The sequence below is a fragment of the Nestor notabilis genome, unplaced genomic scaffold, assembly GCF_000696875.1.
Source record: "Nestor notabilis isolate BGI_N333 unplaced genomic scaffold, ASM69687v1 scaffold14030, whole genome shotgun sequence".
NCBI classification, from domain to species: Eukaryota; Metazoa; Chordata; class Aves; order Psittaciformes; family Psittacidae; genus Nestor; species Nestor notabilis.
Genome location: NW_009909824.1, coordinates 1 through 11061, shown reverse-complemented (window position 1 = coordinate 11061; position 11061 = coordinate 1). Strand labels below are relative to the sequence as shown.

Here is an 11061-nt window from a genome sequence, read left to right as displayed (position 1 = left end):
TGCTCTCTGCATTCCCGTTTAAGGATTCCCGCCTGCCTCTCTCTGCAGAATCTGCTGCCCACAGAGCCACTCAATGCACAAGCTGACCACAGTTTTAGAGGCTACAAGAAGAGATGCACAGAAAAGATGCCTTTGTAACACTTATAGACCAGAAATGGGTAAACTAAATAGACCCCAAATATATACAAATAGTTAGGGATATTGAGTCTGTCAATATAAAAGCAACATTAAACTACGACGTCAGAAATGTCTGCCAACAAACTCAGATAAAAAAAACTGTGTTCCACATACAAAGACCCCTGCCACTACTTGAAGAATGGGTTTTATTTCCTCTTCCTCAAATGGCTTTAGCACTTTTGAGGCTGCGCGTCACAGGCTTTTGTGTCTGGCTTATTTCTCTCAGGAATAGGTTTTTTAGGTTTAAGCTAATTTTGAGAAAAGGAGAAGGTAGTTTCCATTTGTACCTCAAAGAAGCTTTCCACATATTGTAGCAAATAGACCCCACAATCACTGCTGTTATCTTGTTTAGGCACTCTGGGATACAGGTCAATCATCGTTGATTTATTGAATTCTCTATGTGTTTTTCTTTTAGCTTCCCATTCCACTTCAAGGTACCTACAAAAGATTTTTAAGATGGGATTGAAAAAGTCTAATTTTCAAAGGCAACAAACTTTTCTGCTGACTTTAGTCAGAGTTGCAAAGACTCAAAGCTTATCAACAATCAAAGATAATGTCTGACTTCATGGAACAAAAAATATATTCATTAGGTCAGACCTTGTGTTTGATTTTTAAAAGCCCCAAGTCCTTGCAACAAAAATCAGCTCAAGGAAAAAAAAGGTCACGGAACCCCTGCATCAGTGTCCTTAATCTGTTTTCAGAATAAACCTGCAAACTGAAGGAATAAGAGGTCTGCTTCCCAAAATTCCCTGATCTCACAACTCCATAAATCACCTCTTTCTTTTCTGACTTTTCATGGCGTCTCTCTGAACTACCTCTCTGGTATGGCTTTTTTTTTTCTCCCTCCCTAGAATGGTCCTCCCACACATGGTGGGGAGGCCTCTCTAGGGAAAAGTGGTTTCACAAATATTTCTGATTCTCACCTATCACTTAGTATTTTGAATAATTTACTTTTACAAGAAGAAGGTACTATTTGGTTTACAGATTTTTTTTCCTTTCAGAGAAGTGAACACAACAGAAAAAAAGAAAAAAAAAAAGAAAAAAACTGTTTAGCTTCAAAAATTCAATATTAGCAACTTTAAAAAAGTTATTGATAGATGTTAGTCATTCAGACAGTGAAACTTCGAAGACATTCTTACAATACTTACACACTTATCACATAAAAGACTGAATATACATTTTACTCTCACTTTTCAAAACAAATAATACTATTCCAATATAACTATACTGACACATCAAGCTTTTAAATTTTAAACAATCTGATTTTCTACCCTTAAGAACACCCTCTATTACTGAACTGAAGGGGATTTGAAAAAAAAAAAAGCCCCAAACTCCCTCTACTTTAATTACAGAAAGACTGTCCACTTTACCATTTTTGCATTATATCTGGGCAACAGAACAAACACAGGCTTTTCATACAAGCTTCTGTATTACTGTTGCAATTTTCTTTGTTGTGACTCTTTATGGATTTTCCTTTAGTATTAGAAATGTAAACCTTGATAGAAAAAAGTATTTTGAGCATAGAAATATGACCAGCAGCATCTCTTGCTAATACATAGAAACTGTAGTTACTTACTCTCTCAAAACCTGAACTGTTTTCTGCACAGAAGCAGCTTTTAAAGAGTCTAAGATGAGTATACAAGGCCTGTACAGAACAAAAACAAACAAACCAACAAATCATTGTAGTCTTTCATTACCAACACAACTGAAGCAAATAATTTGTTTGGATACAGCTTAACAAGAGCAACAATATCTGAACAAATGTGGAAAAAAAATGGACAAGTTCCTACAGCTGTGGCTTTATGACACATAACTTACTCCAGAATTTCTTAATATAATTTAATGTTACAATTTTAGTATGAAAACAGAGACATACCTTTTACAAATCTGCCTTTTGGAATTACTGAGGGAGATCTGGGAGAAGAGAAAATAAAAATAACCTTAAAAACCCTTCAGCAATTATAAACTCTAAGATCTTCAAAGATTTAAAGGTAAAGCCAGACAGGATCCCATTTCAGAAAGAGAGAAACTAAAAAACATAATTTTTAAAAACACATGAAAGTATAGCAAAGGCAACATAATTAGGCAAAGGAGGACTTCAGGCTAATTCAAAGTGTCTTGCACATGCTGCAAGCCACACAAACATTGATAGCTACTGCAAGAAAGATGATGCAAAATCGCTTAGTCAATTCTCAGAGCCTTCAGAAATAGAGCAATACATGTTTCCTCTGCCAGTAGAAAAGGTACTTACTTTAGAAATAGCTGAATGCAGGGCTGAAGCAGAAGCAGCAATTTCATTGCCACCTAGTCCAAGAGAACAAATTAAGAAGTCTTAAGAAAATATTTTCTAACTGAAATATTCCCATTTTCAAATTTGTGATTATTAGCATTCAAAATACAATAGTGAAGTATAAACTATTTTTGCTTCCCTTCTGAATGTTCAAATAGCTGAGTTACTGAGGGCTTGCCTTCCTGATAGAACTCTTGAAATCCAAGAACTTTCCACTTATGATGGGATCTGAGCCACTGATTTTACATGTCCCTTTCAGTAGTTTCCAGAGTTGCAGACAACAAGAATGAAGTACAGTCCTTACTATGCATAGTAATACAAAAACATATTACATCGTTCTTGACATAAAAGATGCTTTTTAAGACATCATATCCCTCCTTCACAGATTATGACAATATTAGAAGAAAATTATGTCAAGCTATATAAGATTACCTACCTTCAGAGAATATATTTTTGTTAATAACCATTTCTTGCTCATCTTTGCAGTCACCAGGAATGGTCAACACTGAACCAGTTCTAACGTTCTCACCCTCTGACCAAAGCGGAGATTGTTGAGGCTGGTGACATGATAAACTCTGATGAGGACACTCCTCATACACAGCTTCTTCTAACCAAGGAAAACAGATAACTGCAATGTACCAATGAGACCTGCCCAGCAGTGGAGAGAGGGGGGAAAAACCATCAAAATTGTATAACATTTGGTTCTGCAAAGGATATGAAAAGTTTTTATAACATTGAGAACTCATGGACAACTGTTCTGTGACACATAACCACTGTTGCCATGTTTCCTCATGGCATCTCATACTTACCTTCTAATTTGTTTTTACTTTGCATTGTGGCACAACAGCAAAAGTAAGTATCAATTCCTTAAAAGAAACCCCAAAACAACAAAACCCCTGCTGGAGGGTAGGGGGAGAGTACTAAAATAATATATGATCCCAGTTTTTCATATAACTAAAGGAAGGGCATGCTTCTAGTCTCATCTCTTTCTGCAGCTGTTTTGCATATGTAACTCTAAATGACTATTCAGTTTTACTGGAGTTGACATCTGCAAGTCAGTTATTCAACCAGGCCAGGGCACAGGCCATGGAAGTGCTAATCCTGATCCATTAACGCTATGAGTTGCTGTGATTTCTTTACAGAAACATTACTTAAGTGCACAGGAATCATCATAGTGACACAAATGATACTAAAAAATATATAAATTTCAGTAGAACAAAAACCAAAGATGCAAAGTTTACTGAAGGTGACTAAATAGAAAATTTAACTTTTGATGAGACTTAAAAATTACTCATTCCACACCTGTTCTTCATGATCTTCAAAATCTAATGTGTTAATTTCCAGTGATCCAACCTTACAGCCATAAATCTATCAACACGATGTTCAAATATTTAAATCTCTAAATATCAGAAAAGATGTCTAAAATACATAGACTTACTCCTCATTCACAGGCACAAAGATATAATCTTTACTGAAGATGTTTATATGACGAGTCCACGTTCTTACTCTTCTGTGTCTTCTCTGTGCCGCTCTGCAGAAACCAAATGACAATTGTTGTTCAGATTTGTTCTTCTTAGTTACAGCAAGGTATGGGGATTAGTACTCTTACACCTTCCTCAAACCCTCAATAGGTTTTTAACTTACTCTTGAAACTTCCCTGACAGAGAAAAACCAAATCAGCACGCCGTTAAGCCCAAGTGACTAACAAGCCATTTCTGAACCACCTTAAACTCTTCCAGAAAAACAATCATCCATAGATTTGAAAGGACTTCTTAAACTTATTTACCCAGTAAGTATTATTTTCTGCACAAAATGCAAAACTCTCGTCTAAACACCAGCCAGTGTAAAACAGATCTACAGCAACTTACCGACATCCATTAATTAAACTTCATGATACCACTTTGAAGGCCTGTCTAAACAACCTTATTTTTAGAAGGAAAAAGCTAAATGCCTGGCGTACAGTCATTCAACACACCTGTAGCAAAGCCAGGACTGAAACAGACTCCCTCCAGTCCCGAGCTTTAAGTGCTGAAGCACATTTCATTTCCAGTCCTACAGAAATAACATGTGAGGACAGGATACTAGGAAAATAAGAAAAAATTGAGAAGAAACCTAAATTTAGATTTTCAGCTTTCTTAGTTTGCACAAGCTGAAATAGAAACCAATGGTTCGTGAAACTTTGCTCCAGTATCATCTGAAAGCAAAATTCATTACAATCAGGAGACATCTCTATTCCCATTATGATTCCATCCTGATCGGTGATTAAGAAAGGTAACTTCAGTGCAGGAGGAAAAGGAGAAAATGAGTGAGGAATGGAAAAGCAGTGGGACTCTGCATGGGCTAGCATTAAATGAAGACTTGCTACAAGCTTCCTCTGCTACATGGCTCTAAAAGCACTGGGAATTAAAAGAGGAAGGCATGTTTGCAACCTGGGAAAGCACCTACAGAAAGAGTTCTCATCTACTGCCTAAGAAGCATAAAGAAAGGGAAGCAAAGGATCTTTAAGTTGAGTAGCTACGTCAGCTGAGATTAATTTCGTTTACAACAGTACAGAGCCCAATTTCCCCTATCCATTTATCCAAACACTTCCACAGAAACAAAAACCCAAACCACTTGTAATAACCAGGTAAGTAACTAAGCTCAAACACAAAATTAGAACTTCCAAAGCTATCTGAAGCAGCTACAGTCCTTGAAGCACGGAGAATTAAGTGCCATTCCAGTTCCTTAAGAAGGTTATGGACAGCCCAGCCTTGCTAAAGGAATCAGATCAAGTCACAACAGCAGCCTTAACATGGATAATTTTGTCTCCACCTTAGAACATTAGGGTTCAGAAGACAATAAAACGATAGAAGACATTCTCTCAAGCACAGCTCCCTGACTTTTTGAGACATCTTTGAGATTATTACAGAAGTTGCATTCTTTTTCCCCTTAATAGCTTTCACCTAGCAGTGACTGCAACACACACGAGATGGCACACATCTTTGTGCAGGTAGCCTCATTTGCCAGTAGAATGAAAAACCTGGGGAATTCATGGATAATAGAAGAAAAATCACTTCAGAAGGAAACATGTGGAAGGAAACAAAACAAAACAAAAAAAACAACAATTCTGATAAACTGAATGAAAGTTGCTGGCAGATCATCACTGTAAGTGAAGTGGCAGGGCAAACTTCACTCTCAAACATTAGTACTGAGAAGAAATGGGAAGTGCTCTAGGGATGGTCTCTATAGAGTCTCAACACAAAGTGATACAGGGTTATTGAGCTGCTAATGATATTTTTTCTGTGAAAATCTCCGATTCCAGTGTGCACAAGTATTAAAAACCAAATATGCAAACTTTGTGTGTAAAAAATCTTACTAAAACTTCAGACAAGAATTTATTATCAATATATATAATGAAATATGTGGTAAATCTAAAAATATTTTTAGAAGTGCAATTTCTTAAAATTATGCATACCTTGCAAAACTCTATGTATAATACAAAGATCAAAATACATTAATAATCGTCTGAAGAGTCAGATAAAGTTGGAGAAAGATGATAACATTTTCATGCCCATCCAGTATGAATCACATGCACATTTAAATTAAAAACATCAGTTTTGAGAGTTACAACATTTAATCATTAATCCCTTGCAGAACACTGACAGCAACTTAATGTGCAGACTAGGAGATGATCTGCAGAACTTCGAAGTGGCATCAATAGATAGTTTATTTCTGCTCATAATGATGTCTAAAATGAACTTACGGAACTTTGAGATCCCCCTCAGAGTTTTTTTCCGTCCTGGTCAGGCACTTATAGAAGAAACTGCTAAAAATGTGTGTGCGTTCAGCAAGATGTTTTGGCACCTTCTCCAACAACAGGTATCTATCAAACAAAAAAGAAGGAAATTATTAAATTCCTTTTATAGCAAGTACCATTACTTTCTGATTAAAAAAAAAAAAAGACAACTATTTTAATGACTTATCATACTCAGGTTAATAATGCTTCTGAATTTATTTTTAGGGTTAGGTTTCTAGTTGCAATTAAGGCAGGCTTGAAAACTTAACAAAGGATAAATCTATAGAGTGTTATACTCTTGCATATACAAAAAGCAGAGAAAAGGACCAGCTACATGATTTATTTCTAGTTTAGAGCAAGATACATGGGGCTTTGCTGTAAAACCACATCTAAACACTCTGCTACATATTTCCTTTCCCACTCCTCTAGATAAGAAGTTTTAACTGGCTTCCGATTGCTCACGGTTACTGCAGCCATGCTGTATGCCAAGCAAAATGGAATTCTTGCAGACAGCCTCCGAAAGAGCCAGAATTCTGCTTAGGTTTAAGTCAGCAACAAGAAAAATAAATCTAGACTTTAAGGAATTGAGGTTCTACCATGCTGGTTCTGGAAATCTTGCTTTCACAAGCAACTTTAGAAGGATGGCACAAAGCAGGTAAGCCAAGAACAAGCTTCCTCAAGAAGCTTCCACAATTAGCTGTACTGTTTTCTGCAGGAGCTGTACATCAGAATTCCTGAACTCTTGCATAGAATAGCAAAGGATGCTCCATTTCACGCAAACTTAGTAAATAAACTACTAGTACAGACCCTCTACTTTGTTCAGCTGCCTGTTTAAACACTTTCTGTTCTGTGAGGTCACCAAGAGGCTTTTTTCCCCCCATTATTTTGTCTGGATTATATCACAGCCCTTTAGAGGGACAAAAGGGATTAAACTGAAACAACTGAACCTGATGAGAACACACACATCTTTAATAGAAGTCCAACTTACGAATTCATCATACTGTTACTTCTGAAATTACTGTATCATATTTAGAGACCAACATTACAGTAACTCAAGTCCAGATCAGGTCACAGAAAGAAGGGTACAATAAAGCTGTGATTACTTACTTAAGATAGAAATCAATGATGACATCATTGAGAAACTCTCCATATTCTAAGCACTCTAGGTCTTCTCTTGTGACTCCCAATCCTCCTTTTGCAGGTGGGGGTGGATAAACAATTAAGCTAGAAAACACAAATCAAAATCACATTGTAAGAGTGACGAACTGTGATATTCTTTTTCACATGTAGAAGATCTTTTAGAAAACTTGTTAAAAATGGTGATTTTCAAAACTGTTGACTAACTCAAACGTCCTTTGCCATTTCTTACTCTGACAGTTAAGTGTTACAAATGAAATAAGCACCCCAATGCACACTGAAATTTTGAGAAAAGCTTTTGAAAAGGAGATTATTTTTTTAACCTTCATCTTGTTTTTCTTTTTTTGATAAAAAGTAATTGACAAATGGCTATATAAAATGGAAAGAAATTCTAGGAGACATATTCTCAAATGGTATTACTGAACAGTGACTTTCTCTTCATTAAGAGTCCAATAGGACTCCCACGTTTCCAAGCAGGAAACTTGGGTTTATGCACCATGCAGCATATGTACTGGAAGTAGATTGAAACTGCCCAAGTTACCTCTACTACTAGTATTTACAATGCATTTAAAAAGCTCTAGATTAACAACCATATTACTTAACCGGAATCATGAAATGAGCAGTTTTGCTGTTGCAGAAACAAAACCAACTGCTACACTGTCAGTGACTGCAGAAGGCAAGAGTTCTTAAGAGCAATTTACTTCACTAACGTTTGCCGCACAAGAAGTACAATGGCTAACAGGCTAGTGCAGACAGAACTGAGGCATGTCAGCACTCTCCTAGTACCTTGCTGCATTACACATATGGCAAACTAGTTATAAATAGAGAGCCAGAAGAGTGAAAGAAAGCATTGCTTATACTTAAAAAAAAAAAAAAAAAAAAAAGGCGCTCAGCTTAAATGTAAAGTTTTGCTGTGATATAGACCTAGATGGAAACTCACAGAAGCCATGAGGTCCCTACCCTCCCATTCATGCATCCATGATATGAGCTTGTAGTCACAGTTAAGGTACTCTCTGATTTCTGTGAGATTTTCTGTCATCCTGTAACACATCCATGTTGTCTGTTAACTATTAGGATGGAAACAGGAATAACTACATTCATACTTGGTGATATTTTAGATTTCTAGAGCATCTTTCACACAACACTTTCAAATCAGCTAGAGAATAGTAGTTGAGACAAAGTTTTTATTCCAGCAATTTGTTTATTCAATTTGTTATATTTTCATCTTCTCATTTATATGAAATATACATACTTCTTAACTGCTCCTGTTTCTCTTACTTCTTTCCATTCTTCATTCAGTGCAGAGGACAGAGAGATAGAATAGCAACCACTATTCTGCTTATTTGCAAGGGCATAACTGGGCCTGGCCACTTTTGGTTTAGATTCCTACCAGAAAAAAATCCAAACAATAATAATAGTAAAAAGCATTACACAGCTTTATACATGTCAAACAGAACACACGAAAAACAAGCATCAAGCCCACAGGAATATCCTGCATCACTGAAGAGAAATCCTGCTGGAGAGCAGAAGTGTAAACATCAGGATTTAGGCAAACATGCCACTATTTAGATAATTTAAAAAGTTATGTCTCTTTTAAAAAGATAACAGCTCTTCCTCTGTTCATAACCTCTCTCTAAAACTGTTTAAGCATTATTCAACCAACTGATACAGAATTGGTTTTGGAAAAGAAACTGGATCTGTTGGACCTGAACAGATGGAGACAAGTATCAAGACTGTCTTAATAGGAGCTGTGAATGCTTGGAAGGTTTGAAAATCTAGTTCTTAAACGATATGTCTAAAGATGATACACATTTAGGACAGGCTAGCTTAATTTAAGCTCCCAGTTTCATAGCCAGATTGATCTATTGTCTCTGTGTTTTTTACTAATGGGATCAAACATACGTAATTTCTGAAGTGACAAGGATGCAGGGTTGTGTTGAGACATTTACACCTCAGAGGGAGGTGTATTAACACATTACCTTGCACAGCTCCATCTTCCCAGCAGCCTTAAGAATCATTTAGCATTTCAGGCTGTGCCTGGCACAGCAGTATGTCATCTAGAGATGCCTGGAATGAGCAAGACACACAGCTCCTCCTCTGCTGCACCCCTTCACTTCCAGCTCAACTGAAAAATAGTTCCATCACTCAGCACTTGATTAACTCTGAAACTGCTGCCCTGGAGACACCACAAGGGCAGAAAATCCCTGTGGTTCTAGGCATAGGCAACCATGAGTTGACCTAAAGCTTCACTGTTTGCCACTTACTGACGAGGTCTGTACACTATCCCTCTGCGGACTCAATCTAGTTTACTGCAAATCTTGCCCCATTGTGCAGTAATAAGAGAAATAACATGAGGGAAATAACAAACATGACTGATTCTTTTTTGAGCTGTGGATTAAGAAAGAAGGTGTATCTAAAATTTACTAGAATGTGTGAATGCCAACGGGTGGTGATGAATCAAGCAACTAACCTGAACTGCAGGCTCATGAGCATCTGAGGTATTCTGTTTTGGTATACATTGCTTTAGTAGATCCTTATTGTAATTTATAAAAGAGCTCTCTTCAGGAGAAAGGTCCTTAAACAAGGATAGTGCTTCCTTCAAAGACAAAACCTCAAGGAGATCTGGTGCTCTGTTCTTCTTGCTCACACCTGTAACCACTTCAGTCAGTCTGTCTTCTTCCCATTCTGTGAGTGGTTGGGACAGTTCAAGAAATACAAATTCACTAGATTTGGCTGGAGAAAGGAGAGAATGGATAATACTAACTATTAGGTTACATGATAAAAACTTGTCTGCAGATTCAAAAAGGAGCATTGAGAGACAATGGCAGGAGTGGGAACCAAAGTAATACGCTGTCAGGTTCCTCACAGAGGCCATCAGCCAACCAAAGGCCCACCTCCACAAGCCCAGAGGAGCACAATGGCAGGTAGGAACTCAAATTAAGGACTGGGAGGAAGGAACACCCAGTCTAGGCCCCTCCCAGGGCTGTCCCAGGAGAGCGGCAGCCTCACAGTCCAGACCTGAAACCCATCAATGCCAGAGAACCTGACTCTGGCTGAGGACAGATTGTGCTGAGGTGTTTGGCACACATGATGGGAGGCACAGGAAGAGCATTTTGGGATTGCCCAGGACTTACTATGGGATTTTTAAGAGAAGAACCAAAAGCAGATATTCAGGTGATTTGTAGAGGAACAAGTGTGGGAAAATAGAGAGCTACGGGCATAAAAAGGACCAGTCACATCTAAATACTTTGCTAGTCAATACACTTGTCTGACCATGCATTGTGCATTGATAAGCACAATCTATCCCATTTTCTTATTAAATTCCTTCCTAACTCTCTCCTGCATGAGGGACTCTATTTGATCAGGGGGGATGGGAGGGGAATGTGTGTGTGTCTGAACACAGCAACTGAAGTGAGTGCATGTGTGCAAGCAAGCATGATTGCTAGTGAAGATCAAGCCAAACTAAACAAACAGGTGAAGTCTCCTGGGAGCCAGGAGGGTGAGCAGGTCCCTAAGGGACAGCTCTCACTCTGAGACTGCCGTGTATCTCTAAGGATGAGAGCACAGGGGTCAGCTACTAGGACCCGGGGAGTCCTGGCCAGCTATGTGACTGCGCGTGCATGACAGCCTGTACAAGCAACTGGCACTGGCTTGTATGTCATAGAATCATAGAATAGTTAGG

The 11061-nt window shown here is 37.8% G+C and overlaps 1 protein-coding gene across 1 annotated transcript in view; it reads right to left on the bottom strand.

The window, feature by feature from the left end:
* LOC104412446 (sentrin-specific protease 7-like) overlaps positions 1-10191 on the bottom strand; it is an 11533-nt gene extending 1342 nt beyond the window's left edge. Inside the window, exons 1-10 of the mRNA XM_010023177.1 lie at positions 9850-10191; positions 8632-8765; positions 7350-7466; positions 6210-6329; positions 3906-3998; positions 2904-3115; positions 2429-2481; positions 2054-2091; positions 1754-1822; positions 465-615 (exon numbers count right to left, since the gene is read on the bottom strand). Coding sequence (XP_010021479.1) covers positions 465-615; positions 1754-1822; positions 2054-2091; positions 2429-2481; positions 2904-3115; positions 3906-3998; positions 6210-6329; positions 7350-7466; positions 8632-8765; positions 9850-10191 — 1329 coding nt within the window. The remainder of the gene's footprint in view (positions 1-464; positions 616-1753; positions 1823-2053; positions 2092-2428; positions 2482-2903; positions 3116-3905; positions 3999-6209; positions 6330-7349; positions 7467-8631; positions 8766-9849) is intronic.
* Between the last annotated feature and the right edge of the window lie 870 nt (positions 10192-11061).